Here is a 25,275-nt window from a genome sequence, read left to right on the forward strand (position 1 = left end):
TTTTATCTCCCAGCTCAGCGGTAGGAAGACTCGGTCAATGATAGTAAGGCAATGTTAATCCCAACATCAACCACCATAATTCTAAGCTAGATATTTAAAAAAAAAAAAACTTTTTCTGATATGTATTGTTTTAAAGTTGTTTTTTTTTGTTTGTTTTTAACAGCATCTATTTTAGAAATGTTAATTTCTTCTGTGTCTAATCTGAATTTTATTTTTAAATTCTAGAAAAACCAGAGGGAGGTGGCCAAGATGAGAAGGTGTTTAAAACCCGAGGAACTTACGAACCAAATGAATCAGATAGACCTGAAAACTCAACACGAGCAGCTAGAGGAAAGTTACCAGGAGCTGGTGTCCGAGTACAGGAGGACGGTGGAAAGACTTGCCCAGGCATAAGGCACTTGACAATTGCAAAGAGTTGTACAACCTTATTAACTTCAGCCGTTTGCAGTGTTTGCCAGTGAATCTCTGAATGAAAAAAAAAAAAAATCTGTGTCCATATCTCTTGCGTGTAAATTTTTGGACTTTAACATTTTGAGTTGTAGCATCGATCTGTGATGTATTAATGCTGTTCCCGGAGGCAGCACTTTCACTCGCTGCATTAGCAGAAACCCTAAACCCCTGGCAAATCGAACTGGTTTATTGCACGAGTTGTATTTGACCTGTATTTTCATTTGTGTGCCTTCATACAAAGGTGTAAACAGGTCTGTGGAGGCACAATATCTGTGGTGAGCTGTTAAAAAACAAAAACAAAAAAAGACAATGAATTAAATAATTTAAAAAAATGCTATTTCTGCTCATCACTTCTATTTCTGTACATAGTCTGATCTCTGCCCCCACGTGTATGACATATCATGCCACTTTGGTTTTTTGTGCATTTCAACTGTTTATTTTTCTAGAAAACTCAACCTGGTTCTTATGTCTGTAGTTATTCAGTGGCACTTAACTACTAAAAATAATAATTAAAAAAGGTGAAAAAAGTTTTTACTATTCATTTATATATTGGCATGTGTTTTATTTTTCTTGACCAAGTTGTTCTATATTAAAGGCAAGCTGACATGAGCGATTTTTTTTGTTTTTAGAAGTAGAATGGGTATAAAGTGATCTTTTAAATATACTTATCTTTAAAGAATTTCATTGGGGGCCCTCACGTCTTTCCGTATTTTCTGTATAAACTATGCGTGCAGTGCTCGCTTTATGGCAGCTGCAATTAATACCGTAGGATACCGGTATAATGGATTAATACAATCTAGGGTAACAAGGACCGTGCCTCACCAATGAGTAACAATAACTGGCGAGCTGCATACAGAATCATAACTATGCGTACAAGGTATAGTTTTGCTTTCCTACTTTATCTGGGTCTCCTATAGCACAGCAGTGTCAACATGTCATTAAAGGGGTTGTCCCAGATTAGAAAAACATGGCTGCTATGTTTCATAAATCGTGTCACCGCTGACCGTGGGGTGTGCGTGGTATTGTAGTTCTACTCCATTTACTTCAATAGGGCCATGCTCCATGATGACGCTGTTTCTAAAAGAAATCTTTTGCGTTTTTCTAGTGCAACCCCCTCAATTTCCAGTGGTTAGGTCACGCTGCTGAGTGCAGAAAGGCTTTCACCGCTTCTTGATAATAATCCAGAGCCCATCCCAAACCTCCTGAACCTTTCCGGGGTCTAGTAAACTATTTAGAAATTCAGTCTGGATCAAACCATCCCTAGCACTCGCCTATGAGGAATAAAATGTATCTCCCACTTCTCCCCATTCCTCCACCGCCCAGTCCGGTATGTCCGCCACCCATTTCACGTAAGGCTTATCAACATAAGACTGGGGAATAAAATATGCTGGTGTGAGGGGTTTAGATCAATCAGACGTCCCCAAGAGCCCCTCCGATTTTGAAAAGCTTAGAGAAACTAGCATTTTCCAAACCTAAAAGATGAAACAAAGATTGCTCTCAGTGGGAAAAACAAGATAATTTGTAGTTATGATTTAGCGAGGGTGCTGGGAAAAGGTGTTATCTGAGCATGCTCAGGTGCTAATAGAGTGACTTCAATGTGCTCAAAAAATATGTTCGATTCCCTGCGGCTGCATGTCGAAGTCACTGTTAGCACCAGAGCATGCTTGCTCATCACTTACGATACCTTTTAATGGCTAACAAAAATAACATAAATTATGTTACAAAGCAAGCTTCCGAGACTTCTTGGGTCTCTTCTTCAGGCATGGTATACCTGAAAAAAACAGTACATTTCTCGCAGATGTGTGAGTGTAACCTCAGATTAAGATCTCGATTTATAACTGGGATTTTTCAGGACTGTCTGGGAAGCAACTTCTCAAGTGACAGTTAGTACGGCTACTCTTCCTGGTCTCATTTTTTTTAAATAAAAGTTTAAACCCCCCCCTACGTGACACTTCATTTTTGTGTCATTTACTTTTTTTTTTTTTTTTTTTAACAAAAAACTTTTGCTGATATCTGTGGGAAAGTAACTGTCTGTTTTTCACTTTTGTTTTACATTTTCCATGGCCACAAAGGACAACAACAATTTGTTCTCTTTTCTGTAACAATTATATTTATATATCGGATACAGGTTTTTGTTACAGGGCGGAGCTGGCCGCAGTGATTTGCATTGGCAGGGGCTTTTTTTCCTCCCTTCCAATTTACAAGTGCCTCTCACTAAATTAGAATATCAAAAAGTTAATTTATTTCAGTTCTTCAATACAAAAAGTGAAACTCATATATTAGATAATCATTGCAAACAGAGTGATCTATATTATATCAAGTGTTTATTTCTGTTAATGTGGATGATTATGGTTTACAGCAAATGAAAACCCAAAAGTCATTATCTCAGTAAATTAGAATAATTAACAAAAAAAAAACACCTACAAAGGCTTCCTAAGTGTTATAAAGGTCCCTAGTCTGTTTCAGTAGGCTCCACAATCATGGGGAAGACTGCTGACATGACAGATGTCAAGAAGGCAGTCATTGACACTCCACAAGGAGGGTAAGCCACAAAAGGTCATTGCTAAAGAAGCTGGCTGTTCAGAGTGCTGTATCCAAGCATATTAATGGAAAGTTGGGTGGAAGGAAAAAGTGTGGTAGAAAAAGGTGCACAAGCGACCGGGATAACCGCACCCTTGAAAGGATTGAGGCCATTCACAAATTTTGGGTAGATTCACAAGGAGTGGACTGTTGCTGGAGTCATTGCTTCAAGAGCCACCAAACACAGAAATATCCAGGACATGGGCTACAAGTGTCACATTCCTTGTGTCAGGCAACTCATGACCAATAGACAACGCCAGAAGCATCTTACCTGGGCCAAGGAGAAAAGAACTGGACTGTTGCTCAGTGGTCCAAGATGTTGTTTTCAGATGAAAGTAAATTTTGCATTTCATTTGGAAATCAAGGTCCCAGAGTCTGGAGGAAGAGTGGAGAGGCCACAATCCAAGCTGCTGGAGGTCTAGTGTGAAGTTTCCACCATCAGTGATGGTTTGCCATGTCATCTGCTGGTGTAGGTCAACTGTGTTTTATCAAGACCAAAGTCAGCGCAGCCGTCTACCAGGAAATGTTAGAGCACTTCATGCTTTCCTCTGCCGACAAGCTTTTTGGAGATGGAAATGTCATTCTCCAGCAGGACTTGGCCCAGGTCACAGCTGTGAGACATTCAGCCGCAGGAACTCGAACATGTTTTTCAAGCAGGCTGAAGACACTGTTAGCACCCGAGCATGCTCAGATAACACCATATCTGAGCACATTCGCTCATCACTACTCCCTACACCCAGCAAGCACATGACTGCACTGGAGGAAGAAATGCCATTACACAGCCATATGCTTCGTATTATTGTATACATCGTGCTTGTTCTACTCCGTGTATACAGTGATTGAGAAGACAGGATAACAGTCTGTTCCTTCTCTATGGAGAGCTTGGTTGTGTCTTTGGGCTTAAAAAAATGAAGCATCAGGTACTTGCTCACTACCTGCCTGTTCTACCAGGTGGCGGCTCATTGTGGTCACTGACTGCTCCTGCCGGCAATTCAGCTGCTCTACATCAACAAAGCAGCTCTTCCTCTTCCAGGCTTTGTCGATGGGGTGTGACTGCTCACGTCATGCTAATTGTTTGGCCGTCTCCCCGTTGTGAGTCAGCGGGGAGCCAACTGTCAATCAGAATGACATCAGCAGTAGCTAATGGAGAGCGAAGAGAAGCTGATGAATCGCCGGCAGGAGCGGTCTGTTACTGCTTTGTTCCAACAGAAACCAATGCTGGATACATCAGGCAGATCGATGCTAACTGCCTATTAGTTCTTAGGCCCAGAATAAAAACATTGGAATAAAGTGATTGCCATAAAAACATGTCTTATTGCTTATGGGACTGCGATAGATCACCCAGCGCTGTATTCATCTATTTCCAGCAGAATCATCTATGTATTTTTTAACCACGTAACTATCGGTGTATAATGTTTTAACAGCTAATGTTAAAGGGGCTGTCTAGGATTATGTTGCTTTCTTTCAGAAATAGCGCCGCCTTGGACCATGGGTTGTCCGCGGTATTGCAATGCAGCTCTGTACACTTCAATGGGACTTAATCGCAGACACAACCCAAGGTCAGGGGTGACGGTGCTTCGGATTTTAAAGAAAGCCAGGGTTCTTTAATTTTGGGCCACCCTGCTTCTTATGAGCCGCATTTGTAGCCCCATCGCAGAAGATTGTAACGTGTAATGTGTGCTCGTGGCCTGATCTCGAGGTTGTTACGAAGGGTCTCGGCCATCGGGCGCTGATCAGAGGCCAATTTGTCTGACCTGTCACATATGAAGCGTTTAACAGGGTGCGGCGACCCTGTTTGCCCCCCATACAAAGCCATTGCAGGGAAGACAATACTTACCAATTTTCATTGAGCAAAAAATAAGTTATTGCTATTAGAAATACGCACACCCCACAAAAAAAAAGTTTTCTTGCAGCTCTATTGGTCAAAAAGTTCAACAAAAACAGTTACAGCTCTTCAAATAAGATTGAAAAAAAAAAGTGATTTACATAAAATAATAGAGGGTTAAACATATACATGATGAACATTGCCCTGCACATGACAAAACATGCGCTTATATATAAAAGCATATTTTTTATTGTTATTACATATAGCTTTGCGTTTCTCAGCAGTTTGACTCATACAGGCTTCCGTCGCTCAGCGCCAGGTTTCCCCTTTCTGAGTCTGTCCATAGTATGGAGCGTTACTTCCGCCAGTAAGTTTCAACCAATGGGAGAGTTCAGACTTGGATCACGTGACTATTTGAGAAGACGTGAGGATGCCGGCGCTCAGAGTTCTCCGCTGCGTGCAGCGTGGAGGTAAGAGGCGGCGGAGGGGTCAGCGCGCAGGACGTAGGCTGTACGGCCGGTATACGCCCGTACTGTGTCCGTATGAGGCACGCACGGACATTGTACTGCAGCCTGGAGTGTGCACGCCTAATGACAAACACGTATCTTGTTACCACATGGAAATGTTATTGGCTAGTTGCAGTACACACAGGTCTCCAGTAGAGCGGCGCTAGTGGACGCCCAGATTGGCTGCTCTCATGTAATAAAACCTTCATGTCCCAGTTATTAAAATATCCCACCTAGGAAAGCTCTGCGGCAGCCACTGTGGCCAGACTTCTAGGCGTGAAAGTGCTGATGATCCGCACACTGGTATTTTTTTATTATTAATTCTGACACGTTTATTGATGGTGTGTAACATTAACCCATTAAAGTGTCCACTGCTGGACAGCCCCCCCTCTTAAATGTTTAAAGGGAAGTGATCATCACCAAAAGACTTGTTGCCTAAATCACATTTGTTTTTATACTTTTTTGCGTAAGGCTACGTTCACATTTGCGTTGTGCGCCGCTGCGTCGGCGACGCAACGCACAACGCAAATAAAAACGCACGCAAAAACGCTGCCTTTCGCGACGCATGCGTCGTTTTTTGCCGAAATTTCGACGCAAAAAAAAGCAACTTGTTGCGTTTTCTTTGCCCGACGCTTGAGGCGGAAAAAACGCATGCGTCGCACAACGCAGCACAACACATGTCCATGCGTCCCCCATGTTAAATATACGGGGCGCATGACGCATGCGTCGCCGCTGCGTCGGGAAACGCTAATGTGAACGTAGCCGTAGTGGGTTTTCCATTCTCATCTGTATCGAAAATAACCCAAAATATTAATCCTGTAATTCTCACACTGGCCACTAGGATTGTTTTAGACTCCCTACTCCCTGTCCTGGCAGGATGCGTTGTCAGCAGTCTCATTATCATCAGAGGCAGGATCACAACAAATGGTGACACGTCTACACAGCTGATGACAGAGGATTCACCGATCACAGTAGGCGATGTCACAGATCTCCCCGTCTGACCCTCTGCAGGGAATGTGAGTCTAGGAAAGCGCAACACACAACCTGGTTTAAACAGTTTGTCATTATCTGCTGACGCGTCCCTTTATCTGCCCGCATAACATAAAATGTAAACTTAGCCCCCCGGACCGCTGCTGTTCCACGATGGCAGCACTGAGATTCCTGGTGGTTATGTGATGTTATTATGTCACGTGACCGCTGCAGCTAGTCAGCAGGTGATGATCAGCTGCAGCTGTCATGGTTCTTTTAGATGATTTCCCGTCTAATTCAACAGTGAGCGCTGAATCACGCGACTCCCAGCAATGGCGCTAGCAACACAGGAGCGGCGCTGATGTGGTTAGTATATGGCTTATTTATTGCTGCGTGGGGCAGTTAGTAAGGTGTGATCCAGTAGTGGACAATCCATTTAAGGACACTGACAGTTTTTGTTTTAATTTTTTTTCTCCTATTCTTCCAAGAGCCATAACTTTTTTTTTTTTAGTCTTCTATTGACATCGCTGTACGAGGAATCATTTTTTACGGGACGAGTTGTAGTTTTAGATGACATTATTCGCCTTACCATGTATTGAACGGAGAAATTAGGAAAAAATTCAAAGTGAGGTGAAATGATGACAGAAACGCAAGTCGCCTTTTTTTTTTTTTTTTTTGGCGTTATGTTTTTATGGTTTGACATACAGCTTGACCCGCCAGGTCACTACAATCCCGGCTGTACCGAACCTATATCGTTTTTTATTTATTATTTTTATTTTTTTAGTAGCTTAAAAAAGTCTGAAAAAAAATGCATTTTGCATGGCTTTTACCTTTATGGGATAAATACTTTTACATATTTAAAAAAAATTGGACTTTTACAGACATGGCAATACCTAATATAACCATTATGTAGTAATGTCCCCCTTCTTGAGCTCCTTCCTGGAAAATATATCCCCCATCCTGGTATACATGTCCCTTATCCTGGGCCCCATCCAGCTATATATGGCCTTTATCCTGGTAAATATATCCCCCATCCTGGTATACATGTCCCCTGTTCTGCCGCTGTTCCTGATCTACTCACCTTCCCTGCGCTCCCCCTGTTCCTGATCTACTCACCTTCCCTGCGCTCCCCCTGTTCCTGATTCTACTCGCCTTCCCTGCGCTCCCCCTGTTCCTGATTCTACTCGCCTTCCCTGCGCTCCCCCGTCGGGTGTAGTCCTCTTCTGCAGCAGTCAGCTGAGTACAGCATGCAAACGACGGTAGCGGGTAACATCACTGCTATGCGCCCATGGTCACATGCACACAGACGTCAGCTGCAAGCTTCTGATTGGCCGGGGACCCTGGCGGGTCTCGGTGCAACAATACACTTCAGCTGAATGTGCCTCTGAGGATCACATCCAGTTGAAGTTTGTCACATCCAGTTGAAGTTTGTGCTGGAGTCGGCGGGCCCCTCATCCACACGGGCGATGTCGCGACCTCTGTGACTGTGATTGTTACGCCCCTGTATTATGAGCCGACACCTTCCCTATATGGAGCCGGCTCAGCTCTGAGCCCACTCCCAACATCCGCACCCCCTACAAGGTCTAATAGTGTGAATTTAGCTGGAGTGATGGGTGCACGGCTCTTAATGATAAAGCCTTGTGCTGTTAGCTGGTGTCGATTTGTGCTAAAATTTTCACTACTAATATAAATTACAACAAATTTGCTGCCGGAATTTTTGTCGAAAACTTTGGAAATTCTCGAGCAAGTACGGCATGCACCATGATTTGCGACTATTTGCCATGAAAAACTGATCTAAAGTAGAGATGAGCAATTCGATTCACAAGAACCTGGTCCAGCGACGAGGCCAGATCTCCACGGCCACCAGACTGGAGCCCTACAGACCACCACCACCTACCTGCTGGAATCCACTGTGTGATGTAGCAGCGTGGCACACCGTGCCGACAAGTCAGAAGAAGCGCTGGAGATGCCATAAAGTAGGAAGTAGTTTGCAGGGCTCCTGTCCAGCGGCCACGGACTACTGACCGCCATGGCCACTGGACATAGGATCCTGTGAAACACAAAGAGGATGTGAACCCAGCCTTAGAGGGAACCCGGTTGGTCACTTGTTGGCATATCCGTTCCTCGGTCCAGCATAATTACTCAAGTCTCCAGGAAAGCACTCGGCGTTCCCACAAACAAATGGATAGACTTTTGGGATAACCGGACTGGAAGTTACAGTCTAGGAGCAGATATATCTCCAAAGTTGCCAAACAACTTTTCATCTGGGTCGGCAAATACTGGGCAGCCGAGGCATGGCGACAGGATACAAAGTCGGCATATAGAGACGTTGCATTCCACCGAGATCGGTCTGTGCTGCACAGCTACTAGCAGCTTGTGGTGTATATCTGTAATATAGTTGTACTTTGGTCAGGTGTATACAGCGGGTCAGTCTGTATACATACAGTGGGGAAAATAAGTATTTGATACACTGCCGATTTTGCAAGTTTTCTGACCTACAAAGAATGGAGAGGTCTGTAATTTTAATTGTAGATACACTTCAACTGTGAGAGACAGAATCTAAAAATAAAAACCAGAAAATCACATTGTATGATTTTTACATACCGTAATTAACCCCTTCATGACCTTGGGATTTTTTGTTTTTCCGTGTTCGTTTTTCACTCCCCTCCTTCCCAGAGCCATAACTTGGCCATGTCAGGTCTTATTTTTTGTGGGACGAGTTGTACTTTTGAACGACATCATTGGTTTTAGCATGTCGCGTACTAGAAAACGGGAAAAAAATTCCAAGTGCGGTGAAATTGCAAAAAAAAGTGCAGTCCCGCACTTGTTTTTTGTTTGGCTTTTTTGCTAGGTTCACTAAATGCTAAAACTGACCTGATATTATGATTTTCCAGGTCATTACGAGTTCATAGACACCTAACATGACTAGGTTATTTTTTACCTAAGTGGTGAAAACAAAATTCCAAACTTTGCTAAGAAAAAAAAAAATTGCGCCATTTTCCGATACTTGTAGCGTCTCCATTTTTCATGATCTGGGGTCAGTTGAGAGCTTATTTTTTGCGTGCCGAGATGACGTTTTTAATGATAGGAATTTGATGCAGATACGTTCTTTTGATCGCCCGTTATTGCATTTTAATGCAGTCGCGGCGACCAAAAAAACGTAATTCTGGCGTTTCGATTTTTTTCACGCTACGCCGTTTAGCGATCAGGTTAATGCTTTTTTTAATTGATAGATCGGGTGATTCTGAACACGGCGATACCAAAAAAATGTGTAGATTTGATTTTTTTTTTTTATTGATTTATTTTGATTGGGGTGAAAGGGGGGTGATTTAAACTTTTATATTTTTTTTAACTATTTTTTTTTTTACTTTTGCCATGCTTCAATAGCCTCCATGGGAGGCTAGAAGCAGGCACAGCACGATCGGCTCTGCTATGTAGCAGAAAATCAGGTGTGCTGTGAGCGCCGACCACAGGGTGGCGCTCACAGGTGCCGGGGAACAGTAACCATAGAGGTCTCAAGGACCTCTATGGTTACAATTCTGAAGCATCGCCGACCTCCGATCATGTGACGGGGGTCGGCGATGCCATCATTTACGGCCACCTGGCCGGATGCAGTAGTTAAATGCCGCTGTCTGCGATTGACAGCGGCATTTAACTAGTTAATAGGTGCGGGCAGATTGCGATTCTGCCCGCGCCTATTACGGGCACATGTCAGCTGTTCAAAACAGCTGACATGTCCCGGCTTTGATGCGGGCTCACCGCCGGAGCCCGCGTCAAAGCGGGGCTTCTGACCTCGGACGTACTATCGCGTCCGAGGTCAGAAAGGGGTTAATTTGCATTTTATTGCATTATATAATTATTTGATACAATAGAAAAACAGAACTTGATATTTGCTACAGAAACCTTTGTTTGCCATTACAAAGGTCAGACTTTTCTTGTAGTTCTTGACCAAGTTTTCACACACTGCAGCAGGGATTTTGGCCCCCTCCTCCATACGGATCTTCTCCAGATCTTTCAGGTTTTGGACCTGTCGCTGGGCAACATTGAGTTTCGGCTCCCTCCAAAGATTTTCTATTGGGTTCAGGTCTGGAGACAGGGTAGATCACTCCAGGACCCTGAAATGCTTCTTACAGAGAATACTGCTCAGTTGCCCTGGCTGTGTGTTTCAGGTCATTTTCATGCAGGAAGATCAAGCCACAATGCATCTTCAATTAACTTGGGGGGGGGAGGTTGTTGGCCAAAATCTCGTGATGCATGACCCCATCCATTCTCATTTCAATATGTTGCAGTCGTCCTGTCCCCTTTGCAGAAAAGCACCCCCAAATTATTATGTTTCCTCCACCATGCATTATGGTTGGGACTGTGTTCTTGGGGTTGTAATTGTCCTTCTTCTTCCTCCAAACTCGGCGATTGGAATTGATACCAAAAAGTTCTATTTTGGTCTCATCTCACCTCATGACCTTCTCCCATGCCTCATCTGGATCATCCAGATGGTCATCGGTGAACTTCAAACAGGCCTGTGTTAGAATCTGTTTAGTTTGTGACTATCCGCCATTTTCTTGTGGAGTTCTGGCTGCTGGTCTTTTTCCTCTGGTGCTGGGTCTTGTCTTGTCTTGTTTCACTCTTTATTAACCAGCACCTGCCTCCCAGTCCTTGCTGGACAACAGTGTTTATCTGCTTGAGCTCTAGCTTGGTGCTTTGTCTTCTGTGTGTGTTTATTTGTGCAGTGCTGGTACCTCTGGTTCTGCTAGCCTTAGTTTCTGTTTTCTATTGGTTTCTGCAGCCTTCTCTTTGTTTTCTATTAGGAGGTGACCCGGTTTTGTACCCAGTCCTTAGTTCTTTTAGGGAACCCCTTATCTATAGGTCTTCGCTTGAGATTAACCTAGGATTGTCGGTGGGTCTGTTTGCAAGGGTTGCCCACTCCATCGTAGGGTTTCAGCCTAGTCATAGTGCAGGGTCAGTTTTCCCCCTTCTACCTTAGTCCTGTGTGGCAGATCCGTAACAGTTTGTCCAGCCAGAAAGAAGTATATAAAAAAAAAACACCCCTCCTGGAATTCTGCAATATGAACAGCGTTCAAGATCTTGCTCAGCGTATGCAAGGGTTAACGTTGGAAGTTGCCAGCTTACAACAGCACGTGAGTAATTGCCCTGGAATCTGCTCTGAAGATCTTAAGGTGGGTTTGCCTGAATGTATTTCTGGTAAACGGCAGGATTTTTTTTTTCATTTGAAAATGCATGTTTACTTTATTTTTGGCTTAGACCCAGGTCTTCAGGGGCAGAATTACAGCGTGTGGGGATTATTATGTCTTTATTGCGAGGTGAGCCGCATGTTTGGGCATTTTCATTGCGTCCGGATGACCCTTGTTTAATGTCAGTAGAAGCGTTTTTTTCTGCTATGGGGGTATTATATGATGATCCTGATCGGGTCACTACAACCAAGGCAGAACTCAGGCGGCTGAAACAGGGTTCTGGCGATGCTGAGAAATATTGTACCCAGTTCAGACAATGGTCTGCGGAGGTCAGCTGGAATGATCCAACACTCAAGAGTCAGTTTTTAGCAGGTTTGAATGACAGTGTTAAAGATTTGCTCATTGCATATCCTGCACCTGCTACGCTTGAGGCTGCTATGCAATTAGCTATCCGGGTGGATAGAAGATTGAGAGGTAGACAGAATGAGGAGAAGGTTTCAATTTTGCTGGAGAGCCCCGTTGACTGTGGGGAGCCGATGCAACTTGGGTCGATGTCCTCTCGTCCGCAGGAAAGGCAGAGAAGATTCTCTGAGGGGCTATGCTTTATTGTGATAAGGCTGATCATTTTATTAAGCAATGTGAAGGACGCATAAACAAGGGAAAGAGGAAAAAAGGGTCAATCAGAATAAGCCTCCCTTTCGCATTGCATTTCTACGTTCAGCAGGAGTTTCTTTTTCTGGTAGTTCTACCTGTCGTGGTCATTCAATTGATTTTCAAGTGATGGTGGACTGTGGTTCTGCACTTAATTTGATTGATCAACAATTTCTAGACAAGTATAAGATTGATTCTGTACCTTTATCATGCCCTTTTCCTGTAGTGGCGATTGATAACACTCATCTAGAGCATGGGTGCGTTTCTCGAAAGGTCACCAGGTTTCCACTCACTGTTAATATGGAACATGGTTAAAAATGCACAATCCTGTACGGGACTGGTCGTCAAGTACGATAAGATCCTGGGGTCAGGAGTGTTATGGGAAATGTTGTGATGTACACATTGCTGCTGTTGTGAAAAATGAGCTACCTGAAGCCATTCAGGAATTCTGGAAAGTATTTTCAGAAGTGGAGTCACACGCTCTACCACCTCATAGAGATTACGATTGCGTTATTGAGTTCATCCCTGGTGCTACTCTCCCTAAGTCGTTTATTTAATCTGACGATTCCCGAGAGGGACGCCTTAAAGGAATACCTGCAGACTTGTCTTGCTGCAGGTCATATAAGACCCTCTAAGTCCCCTGTGGCTGTAAAAAAAAAAGATGGAGGTCTTAGGCCGTGTCTGGATTTCAGGGAGATTAATAAGATCACTGTGCCCAATCCTTACCCCTTGCAGCTAATTCCGGATTTGTTTAACCAACTAGTTGGAGCCAAGTGGTTCTCTAAGATCGATCTCCGTGGGGCATATAATTTGCTGCGGGTTAAAGAAGGCGATGAATGGAAGACAGCCTTTAATACCCCGAAAGGTCATTTTGAGTGTCTAGTTATGCCTTTCGGCCTTACAAATGCTCCGGCGTTCTTTCAAAATTTCATTAACGACATCCTGAGGCCGTTGATCGGCAGGAGTGTGATTGTTTATTTCGATGATATTTTGATCTATTCGCCCGATCTGGAGTCACATTGGCAGAGAGTCCGCGAAGTTCTACAGATTCTGAGAGAAAACACACTCTTTGCTAAACTGGAGAAATGCGAGTTTGCGGTACAGAAAATTAGTTTTTTGGGGTACTTTGTTTCCAGTGATGGTTTTGAGATGGTTGTCCACTCCATCGTAGGGTTTCAGCCTAGTCATAGTGCAGGGTCAGTTTTCCCCCTTCTACCTTAGTCCTGTGTTACAGATGCGTAACAGCCTGTGCATGTGCTGGTGTGAGCAGGGGGACCTCGCGTGCCTTGCAGTATTTTAATCCATGACGGCGTAGTGTGTTACTAACGGTAATGTTTGAGACTCTGGTCCCAGTTCTCTTCAGGTCATTGACCAGGTCCTACCATGCAGTTGTGGGCTGATTCCTGACCTTTCTCAGAATCATCCTTACCCCACAAGGCGAGATCTTGTATGGAGCTAAAGACCGAGGAAGATTGACAGTCATCTTGTGTTTCTTCCATTTTCTAATAATTGCGCTAACAATTGTTGCCTTCTCACAAAGCTGCTTGCCTATTGTCCTGTAGCTCATCCCAGCCTTGTGCAGGTCTACAATTTTGTCCCTGGGGTCCTTAGACAGCTCTTTGGTATTGGCTATGTTGGAGAGGTTGGAGTTTAATTGATTGTGTGGACAGGTGTCTTTTATACAGGTAACGAGTTCAAACAGGTGCAATTAATAACAGGTAATGAGTGCAGAGTAGGGGGTTTCTTAAAGGAAAACTAACAGGTCTGTGAGAGGCAGAATTCTTGCTGGTTGGTAGGTGATCAAATACTGATTTCATGCCGTACAATGCAATTGAATTATTTAAAAATCATACAATATGATTTTCTGTTTTTTTTATTTTTAGATTCTGTCTCTCACAGGTGACGTGTACCCACGATAAAAATTACAGATCTCTCCATTCTTTGTAGGTGGGAAAACTTGCAAAATTGGCAGTGTATCAAAATACTTATTTTCCGCACTGTATGTTGTGCTGTATTCTATCTGAATATTCTGCTCATTATTATTAGTTTTTAATATCAATTTTTATCACTTAATATTTATTAGAACTCTGATGACTCGCTGCTACTACTGCTAAAACATGTTAAGAGGGCTTATTGTAACTTGTATACTTACCTGTAGCAGAGAATCAACGCGATATCATTTACTGCTGTTTATATAAAGCAGAAAATAAGTTTACTCCTGTTTAGAGTTGAGCGAATTTGTTCGAGTCCCAGCTTATTCGGCAAGCTATAGAGCTTACCGAATAAGCTGCAGAGGGAACCCGGATACATGGAGCGCGCCGGCTGATCAGCTGTCCGGCGCATCAGCAGCACGTGTCGTGGCTGTGTCACTGTCACAGCACATGCATGGAGAGCCTGTGTGTTGGGGCATCCGGGTTCCCTCTGCAGCTTATTCGGCAAACACTACAGCTTGCCGAATATGCAGGAACCCTATCAAATTCGCTCTACTCTACTGCTATTATTCAGCCCTTGTACCTTCAGTAACAGCTCACAACACAATATGATGACCCTATAGTCTCCCCCACACAATATGATGCCCCTATAGTCCCCCCACACAGAATGATGTCCCCATACAGCCTCTCAAACACCATGATGTCCCTTTATACTATACAATCACAACACGGCCCTCCATGCAGTATGATGTCCCCACACAGCCCCCGTTACATAGTATTATATCCACACTCAACACCCACGCACAATGATGTCCCCATACAACCCCCTTAGAGCAGTTTCTGTTCCCTCGCTGAACCCTTGACATAATATTATATGCATACTCAGCCCCCACGCACAATGACATCTCCACACAGCCCGTTAGTGCACAGTATTATGTCCCCACACATGCCCCTTAAGGCACAATATTATGTCCCCACACATGCCCCTTAGGGCACAGTATTATGTCCCCACACATGCCCCCTTAGGGCACAGTATTATGTCCCCACACATGCCCCCTTAGGGCACAGTATTATGTCCCCACACATGCCCCCTTAGGGCACAGTATTATGTCCCCACACATGCCCCCTTAGGGCACAGTATTATGTCCCCACACATGCCTCTTCGGGCACAGTATTATCTCCCCACACATGCCCCCTTAGGGCACAGTATTATGTCCCCACACATGCCCCTTAGGGCACAATATTATGTCCCCACACATGCCCCTTAGGGCACAATATTATGTCTCCACACATGCCCTCTTAGGGCACAGTAGTATGTCCCCACACATGCCCCTTAGGGCACAGTATTATGTCCCCACACATGCCCCCTTAGGGCACAGTATTATGTCCCCACACATGCCCCTTAGGGCACAATATTATGTCCCCACTCATGCCCCCTTAGGGCACAGTATTATGTCCCCACACATGCCTCTTAGGGCACAGTATTATGTCCCCACACATGCCCCTTAGGGCACAGTATTATGTCCCCACACATGCCTCTTAGGGCACAGTATTATGTCCCCACACATGCCTCTTAGGGCACAGTATTATGTCCCCACACATGCCCCTTAGGGCACAATATTATGTCCCCACTCATGCCCCCTTAGGGCACAGTATTATGTCCCCACACATGCCTCTTAGGGCACAGTATTATGTCCCCACACATGCCCCTTAGGGCACAGTATTATGTCCCCACACATGCCTCTTAGGGCACAGTATTATGTCCCCACACATGCCTCTTAGGGTACAGTATTATGTCCACATACTTCCCCCTAGGGTACAGTATTATGTCCCCACATCCCTCTTTGGGCACAGTTCTATGTTTCCCACAATATGCCACATTGTACTGTCACTCACCTTACCCCATAGTACTGCTGCCCCGGTCTGTGATGTGTAGAGGGGCACATCTGACGTGATGTAGTGGTGTCATCGCTCCTGCTGCGCTCTCAGGCTCTATAATGGAAGAGGTAGCAGACGGCTCCCCTGTACCATCGTTGTATTCAGCAGTATCTACATCCCGAGGAGGGCCACACTTTGCCCAGGTCTGGTCTATAGCCTTTCTTCTATGTCCTCCAAGATCCTTTCTACTCCAGATCTGTGTAACCCCCTTCTATTGGGAACACAGACATAAAGGGGAAGGTGAAGCCGATAGTCGCAGGAGCAGCTCTGACGGATGTAGCTGCATAACAGTAGAAAATGTTTAATGGACTATTTAGAAAGTTGTTAGGAAACAAATGGGCAAAATGAAATCACTGTGAAGGTTTACTTAGCCCTTAGTGATCCGTTTGTGCATGAAATTATAAAATACAACTCATACTTGATGCCGTAATTTGATTTTCTGAAGTAATACTTAAGTATGTTATCTTCTGTCCAAAATATTGTGCTGAATTTATTTTTTTGTCTTGATTTATCTTTTTCGCTTAGTTTTTCACACATAGCTTTACATCCATTCTAAACCTTGCATTTGAAACTACCCTTCTGGTTGCCTCCAGCCACCCCTAGAGGGCGCCACCTGCATACTATGTCATTGTTCACTAGTATTCACTCTACTCCAGAGCTCCACCTAGTGGTAACTGCAGGCAAACAGCATTTCAGCATTTTTCTACATAGCCAAGAAAGACCTGCAAAAAAAAAAAAAAAAAGTTATATTAAAATATACAGAACAAAATATTGAGCTGAGGTTTTTTTTTAGGAGTTTATTATTGTCAATATATCCTTGCTCCTAGGTAATCAGTATCTGATTACCCCAATACCCCCCATCAATATGAATTGAAGGGGAAATCTGACGATGTGTGCGTTTAGTAGAAGTTATGCCTGGTTTCACAGCTCGGTCCCGTTCACTTGAGTAGGGTTGCGCTCCAGTACCAGGTACAGCCTCTGCAGAATGTATTGGAGCAGTATCTGGTATACATTGAAGAGATTGCAGCCTCTGCAAACAGCACGCTGGTGGGGTTAGTAGTCAGACCCCTTCTATATATAAACATTCAGTAGTAAAATACCATAAAATCCCTTTAAATACAGTATGTATTGTGCCTTAATGGGTTTCGGCTTTTTTCTTTCTTTCCTGTACAGATAAGCTGTTGCTAGAAATGTCTGGCTGCTGCCTATCTCTAGTCTTTATGGTGTCGTTAGCTGTCAATCAAACAAGATTTTCGTCGACCAATATCCTATTCACCTCCACCCATGGAAATAAATGTTTGTGCGGCTCGTTCTGATTGGTTGCGCTGCGTAAATATTCCGCCATCTGATTTTTATTTTCCCAAAAGAGACTTTTTTTTCCCCTTAAAATTATTGATGTTCCTTATCTACTACTTATCAGAAAAGTGGGGGGAACGAGGCATTTTTCCAAATCAGTGCTTTGATATGACTGTACCTGGTCCCTAATCCATCACTGCCTAGTGTCGCCTGTCTCTTGGAGCCTTCATGTGTTTTCACCAGTAACTGACGACACAAAGGTCTCATTCATCTCTTCGTTCCTCCAGCTCGTTCCCTCGTGACAATTAGCGTCTCTCGTGAAAGACTAAATTGTTAAGCAAGGAACATTTAACATAAAAGCATTCAAACAATTTGGATGTGCTTTTTATATTTCTTTTATGTTACCAGGTTGATATAAATACCTATAGATTGCTGGAGAATATTTGTGCCCTTGTAACCGTTTTATTTTATTTATTATTTTTTTTTACCTTTCTGGATTTCCGCATATTTCTGCAAATTGCAAAGCTAGACAAAGTGCAGTAGTTTAGTCATTTTGTCGAGAATTGCCAAAATGTTTCCCCGCTTTTTACGTTGTATGCAGTCAAATATGAATGTCTGCGGTTTTTAGTTTTAAAATTGGTTTGAAGCAAAAAGCATTTATAAATATAGTTCAGAACGTACAAATTCCGTAAGACTGTTCCCACCACATTCGGGCCTAACGGTTAAGATACATAGTTAAAAAAAAAAAAAAAAGTAAAAACGTATACACATTGCAAAAATCTAATGAAAATATACACATTTTTAGCCAATGTAAAGAAAATCTGTCGGCAGATTAGTGCTATGTAATCTGAGAGCACCTTGATGTAGAGCCAGGGAACCTGATTCCAGTGATGTCACTTACAAGGCTGAGCTTTGCTGTTTCAGGGTTTTATCAGCAGGAGATTATAACAACAGGACTAGGGGTCTCGTGCCTTCTGGTCCAACTTTGCTCCCAGCACTGATTGGCAGTATATATATAAAAATCTGCCAATCAGTAGTGTTGTGGGCGGAGTTATACAGAGCTCAGCATTCCGAGATCTGCAGCAGTTAAAACTGTGATTCTATCGCAACTGCTACACTCAACAAACTAAGTGATACATCGCTGGAATCAGGGTCTCAACCCCTACATTAAGCTGCTGTCTGATTACATTGCAAAAACCTGCTAACAGATTCACTTTTAGGCCTTCATAGTGTTGGTTTGCATCATGTGCCATAAAAGCGTCAATTACAGGCATCAAACGTACGATGTATAGATAAAGGTATTGGGAGACATCTCTCTATTGAATTTGGGTTTTTCATTTAGTCCTATCACCACTGGTGTATACCCTCCGGCCCCTCGCCATGCCGTCCGTGTTGGCTAACATTTGTGTAAAAATGGCTCATGCTAAAGAGCTCAGTGATAGCAGCGTGGTCCTGTTCTACCATGTCATCATTCTAAAAAGTTGATTTGGGTGAGTTTAGTATGGAAGAACTTGACCAGCTGCTCATAGCCCGAACCTCAGCCCCATCCAACACTTTTGTGATGAGCTAGAGCGGAAATTGTGAGCTCGGCCTCTCTCCAACATCATTGTCATCATTTTCTAGGTGAATGGGTAAAAATTCCCACAAACCTCTCAAATTCTATAGAAAGCCTCCCCAGAAGGATGGAAGCCGTTATAGCTGCAAAGTGAGAACCAACTCCATAATTGGATGATCCTTTATTAAATACTATATTCCCAGTGTAAAATTAAAATAACAGTAACTCCCCTGCTGTATTGGCACCTTTCCAGCAATGTCGACACTGGTGTCCCGGGGCTTGCGTAACATTGGCTCCAGTGCTCGCATGACATAACGGTTAGCGGACACTAATAACCTAAGGTTCATTTCAGGGAAGTGCTCACATGGCATAATATCACGGGAGACCCGGAGCCCACATCGCTAGAATGGTGCAAGAGATGAGTTTCTGTTATTATAATTTTACACTTGGCTATACAGTATTTCAAAAATGGGTTGTCCAAATAGTGGATAACCCCTCTAATACCTATGGTTTTAGAATGGGATGTTCTAAAAGCTCCTGTAGGTGTAACGTGCATGTCTCCCCATACCTTTGTCCATATAGTGTATCTATGAAACTCTGTTCGACAGATGAAAGGTAGAAGACTGTCCTGTCGGTCTATAACAGCCCATTATAGTTCATATAGTCTTTGTTTTGCATTATAGAAAACTGACTGCTCTATTCTGGATAGAAAAATTCAGTAAAAAACAAACAAACAAAAACGTACATCATGGCATACAATTTTTGCAATGAGAACCCATTGGAGGGCAAGAATAACCGAAGGAGCATATGAACACATAAAACTGAATTTATTGAAGTGGTTAAAATGACAAGAATGCAAAAAATATATATATATTATGTAACAAATGCATAGGCTGCTAAGCACAAAGGCAGGGACTCGCACATATAAGAGTGGTAGCACATATATATATTTTAGTAGATATAGAAAGAGACGAGGCCTTAATATTGTAAAATATCAATGTCTAAACTCTCCCACATTAGGGAGTTTCAATGTGGTTTCTGATAATAAAAATGTTGTAATTGGCAACGCTATATTTGCTATAAAAATGCGAAAAAAACTGATGGTGTCCAATCAAGTCAATAGGCCTTTTTTTAAATTAAAACAAAAAAAAAAGCTTAGCTCTTATTGCTTTATATGGGTGATGGGGCCAACACAGCATAATGGTCATGCATTTGAGAAACACAGTCTTGTTTTAGTCTGTAGATACAGAACGCTGCCATATACTTCTTAAAATGAACACCTTCATGTCCTATATGACTGAAAGCTGTCAGCTTCCTGGAGGAATGAAGTTAATTTTCTCCCTCTAGCTGCGCTTTCAGTGCGACAATGGGACAACATTAGAATGCTTTTAACCTGCAAATTAACCCTATATATGCAGATTAATAGCACTTGTGGACATGACAGGTTCCCTTTAATACAGGTCCGATAGAAAGCAATATTTAAATGCGAACATAGCCTAAAAAGTTTTATGTAGAGCTCTTGGGGCAGAAGTGCGTGAAGCATGCCCAGGAATTCCAGGAATTAATTGAGTTACTCTCTATAGGCTACTTTTAATGACAAGTCCTATTAATTAAAATAAAAAAATGGTGCTTCCACGATATACATGTAATCCTGAAATAAATTGGGAAATGTGTTTTTACTTTATCAGAAACTAATTTTATAATGCTTGTTTGCAATTACCGTATTTCTAGTTGAACACTTTTAGGATTCTTGTTCATGACTGCTTTTCTAATGGAGATTCAGTTTCCATACTGGAAGGGTTAACGCAATGAACATTGTATTAGGAGACAACTGGCGAGTTGATGGAGATGTCAGCAGCCGCATATCTCCTAGCATACCATTACTGCTGTGGATGAGTTTTGTTAGGGTCTGGATCTTTCACCACAGTCCTAACCCCGCCATTGATGATCTTGCTGAGCAGATTGACTGTGTCTAGTCAATCAGCAGCACAATCATTGTTACATGCCTGCTGCGATTTCATTAGAACAGCGGAGCAATAAATCTGGGGTCCTTTGTGTTGTAGAAGAGGTTAGAATTCCGAGATCAGTGGGGTCATGACATTTACAGACCGGCCAAGTGATATGGCTGAAAATGTTCTAGTGTTCTAGTGAAAATTATAACGTTATGGTTTCCCACATTTTTTGTTCACTTTGGACTAGACATTTTCTAATGCAATTAAAGCTTAAATGGGAGAACCAACAATTACCGACTTTGTTTAGCCCTATTTCACTAACGATCATCTTGTTCAGCCTTTTTTTTGGTGCTTTGTCCCACGCGCCACTCAACTGACCAATGTCAACGTAACCATTATTTTTATTCCTTCACAACAACTGCATCATTTACGTACAATTTTACTAGGAATCATACATTTTTTTCTCGGAACTCCTAACACTGTCCTTGTATCCAAAGCCACCTACATTTCAACTCTAATAATGTCATTACAACCTTACCTCTATTGTGATGTGATAGGATTACCATATGTAGGTACAGTAAGCAATTCCAGACAAGAGCAAAGGCCCAACAAGTACACAGGACGATGTTTGACCACGACCAGCAAACATTCCTATATAAAAATGTCCTTCAAGCAAATGAGTCAACACCAGAGGTGTGCTGCCACCAATAAAGAAACTGTATGAAGACAATTGAATGTCTAACCTTTCACCTACACCTACTACCGATGAAACCTGCTAGTAAATTAAAGCAAATTAGTGTCAATAAACTTGTTACAGCTCCATGAACATGAGTCTTAATGGTGGACACAAATCTTGTATAACTGTGGCCGACAGCCGTTTTCCCGTTTAGATGTCTTTTCTCAGTTCTGCCAAACATCGGTGAGTTCTCAGTTGTGAGACATATCCTGAGGAAGCTTAAGTGCCTTGAAAACAAAAAGCATGTTGGCATCCAACATTCCCAATTCTTCTTTCCTTTGACATGTGCTATTGGAGAGATCTGGGACATTCGCTGACACATCAGAGGTTCAGCCAATTATGCCAGAATTGGTGACTTCATCTAATGACTGTAGCCATCTGTACAAAAGTAGAAGAAAACTATTTGGCAAGAGCATGTTTTCATCGTTGAAAAGAAAGGGAAGGTCAGCTATTTTATGGCACCTCACTGCCCCAGCCACGCGGCGGGTTCCCCAATGTACCCCCTGTCTCTATGTGAGGTGAGCTTGTGCACTCCCTGCTGTTAAATGGCCCCAGCCATTGGCTCGGATGGATTTAGTATAAGTGTACACCTGCAAGATGGTTCCCAGCCAACTGTTGTGAGGTGTCTTGTTTAAAAGGCACCCTCCCCAATAAGGAGGGTCTAAGCCACCCAAGTATCATTAGGTCCTAGACCCATAGTCCCTGCTCCTTGGGCGGCCAATCCTGAGACTATTCCCTGGTCCTAGTACAGCCAGTCCTGAACCCATAGGCCCTGGTCCTAGTGCGGCCAGAGCCTGAACCCCGATCCCTGTGCGGCCAGTCTCTCAATCTGTTTCTGAGACCTGTGCGTCTGAACGTGTGCCTATCCAAGTATTTAGTGTATCCGGACTTTCCTAATAGTCTCCGAATCAGCCCTGTCTGAGTCTCCATGTCAGTAACTGTTCTACCCGTGCATCCTGAACCTAGTAGTCTGAACGGAGCCTGAATCCGTGTCAGTAACCATTCTACAGAGGACCCAGAACGGAGCCTTAGTCCTATCCGTGTCTGCATACCTGACCCCTGAGGTCAGCAGCCGCAGTACCGTGGACTGCCTAGGAATGGTACCTGGTCGCTCCCTGCAGCTCAAGCCTGACTCCACCATCAGGAGCTCCAGTTAACACCAGGTAGCCACTTCGCTATGCCCCCTCATCAGTAAGCCCGGCCCCATGGCACAGTGGATCCACAAACCACATGTGCCACCTGCATGCGTAACATACCAATTGCATGAATACTTGTAGTACTGCAATATTCCATCAAAATGATCCATTTAAAAACACTTTTATTGTGACATGTTATAAAGTCCACGTAGAAAAAAGTATGTGCAATTCGGACACCGTCCTTAGTCATTGTGTTATATATCATAATGTTTTAATCAGTTTTGTAATACTTTTTTTGTATGTTTAAATAGATTCATGTTAAAATATGTACAAAGTCTCATCTTATGGATTTTACCAGATATGATTCTAGAGGTGAAATGGTAAAAAGCGGCTGCTGTAAGGGAAGTTTAAACTTTATCTTATTGCCCGAAGAATGAGGATGGTATCGTCAGGAAGAGAAACCTCTATGGTAAAGAACGCCTATGTTTTGGCCACCAAGCAATTTATTTAAAGGGTCCTTCCAATTCTTTAGAATTGGTGGCCTATTCTTAGGACTTCAGACTTGAAGTTTTCCTTAGGACAGGCTATGAATTTTAGTTTGGTTGTGGTCCAACACTTGGCTCAACTCTATAAACAGCAGTGACTCTGGTGAAGGGTTAGGTAAACTTGACCACTAATATCAAATTGTCTTACTGCAATTAAATACTTAGATGAAGAGAAATATTGGTAGGAATTTAGCTGCCATAAGACAATCCGATATTGGTGCACCACAACGTCGTTTGTTGCAGTCCCATTTGATCTATAGAAAATTGTAATTCCAGGTATAACCACTACAAACCATACAGAGCTGGGCCTTCCAAACAATGCATGATGTTGCACCTTGAAACAGCTAATTCTTGGAGGTGCAGAGAATCAGATCCGCTAGTTTTGAAGGCCTATTTTAAAGAAAAGCTCTGAAATGTAAAGAAGTGGAAACACCATGGTTACCTAGAACAGTGCCATCACTGTCTTCAGTTTATGTCTGGTACTGCAGCTCAGTTGCATTGCAGTGAATGGTGCTGCAACACACAACCGGCAGACAGAGGTGCAGCTATTTTAGGTACACGATCATTCTTCAGATGTCACAGAGGTCTTACCATCTCCCCTAATAAACTTTTTCCTATGTTAATTGTCTATATCCGTTTACAGAGATCTTCTATCTCAGCAGCTTAGTAGATGTCATTTTTGACTAGATTTGTTTGAAGAGATTAGGGGATGAAATTTACTAATGGAGTTGGGCCCCACGGATTTATCAACAGGTAAAGGGTTAGTGGGAAACACAAAACAAAAATCCCAGAAGCACTGACTTTTCAAGTCTGAAATGATATGTGTGAGAAGATATTAAAAGCATACAACGAGCAGACTATACGTATAACTCGCCTATTTTCGAGTTATTACAATCTGCAGAAAGAAACGGCCTGGCGACTGTTGTATTTTAATTTCATTTTTTCGTTTTGAGTTACACCTTACTGGCAGCATCCCTGACCACTACTGTTACCCGATGGCGCCTATGTTTCATCAAGCTTAGACAAGCAGACTACCTGGATCATGGCCCAGCTGACCTGTTCAAGCTGATAAACATGATCTCCCCTGTTGAGGAATTCTAGACCTTTGGTAGCGGAATTCCCAAGGGATTTGAAAGAAAGCAGTGTTCAGGGTCCGACTCTTGCTTCATGAGCCTCTATTGCTGTTGTGTGCCATATCAACTTCTACCCTATGGGTTAAAACACCACCTAATCAGTTAGACCTCTTTGCTTTATTGGTAATTAAGGTCAAATATTCTTTTAAGATAAGATCGCATGAAGGAGAGGCAGCAGAGGATGCAGTGAAAGACTTGCGTTGTCAGGTTTGTGATTGTAGTAGATTACAATAGGCTGCAGTTGCTCAGTGGAGCGAGCATACGAAGACGTCACACCTGCTCCTTTTATCCACAACCTTTGGTTCATTCATGGAATTTGGTCCTTAATTGTGAATAGTTACATTAAAATTTGGAATTGTTCCTCAACAAGATACTATTGAGATTGTGAACACATTAGTCTCGCTAAAGCTGGATGTACACCGGCTGATTATCGAGAATGAGTGTTCTTAGACATGTTTTATTGCCGATAGAAAGTGCAATCTTCCTGTCTACATAGACTTCTAAACGAGTAATGAACAGTCACCAAAAGAGTAGTTGAGCGGTTGTTTAACACTGCAATTCAGGAGGTGTATATATTCAATCCCATGGATGATAAGAAGAACAAACAAATCAATTTTGAAACAAATCAAGCCAGACATGTCACTCGAAGCAAAGATCACCAAGCTACGACTTGTCTACTTTGGACACATGTGAAAAGAGCAATCACTGGAGAAGGACATCTTGGTCTAAAGAATAGAAGGAACAAGACAAAGAGGAAGTCGAGCATCCCGATTGCTTAATACTATCAAGATAATGCCGGAGAAGACCCTGGTGGACCTATCTAGGTGTGCCCAAGATCTATTTTCCTACAGATTGTTCATCTATCAAGTCGTCATGGCTCTAG

At 42.9% G+C, this 25,275-nt stretch overlaps 2 protein-coding genes across 4 annotated transcripts in view; both read left to right on the plus strand.

Annotated features, from left to right (window-relative positions):
- HAT1 (histone acetyltransferase 1) overlaps positions 1 to 1,059 on the plus strand; it is a 74,839-nt gene extending 73,780 nt beyond the window's left edge. The window contains exon 11 of the mRNA XM_069733140.1: positions 226 to 1,059. Coding sequence (XP_069589241.1) covers positions 226 to 393 — 168 coding nt within the window. The 3' untranslated portion in view covers positions 394 to 1,059. The remainder of the gene's footprint in view (positions 1 to 225) is intronic.
- A 4,167-nt stretch (positions 1,060 to 5,226) lies between these two features.
- METAP1D (methionyl aminopeptidase type 1D, mitochondrial) overlaps positions 5,227 to 25,275 on the plus strand; it is a 244,591-nt gene continuing 224,542 nt past the window's right edge. For 2 of the 3 annotated variants that reach the window (XM_069733142.1, XM_069733144.1), the window contains exon 1: positions 5,260 to 5,325. Coding sequence is in view for 1 of the 3 variants with exons in the window: in XM_069733143.1 (XP_069589244.1) it covers positions 5,286 to 5,325 (40 nt within the window). In the remaining 2 variants the exon portion in view is untranslated. Of the gene's footprint in view, positions 5,326 to 25,275 lie in introns of all 3 variants that reach the window. The other variant, XM_069733143.1, reaches the window with a different exon arrangement.

Source organism: Ranitomeya imitator, chromosome 7 (assembly GCF_032444005.1).
Source record: "Ranitomeya imitator isolate aRanImi1 chromosome 7, aRanImi1.pri, whole genome shotgun sequence".
Lineage (NCBI taxonomy): Eukaryota > Metazoa > Chordata > Amphibia > Anura > Dendrobatidae > Ranitomeya > Ranitomeya imitator.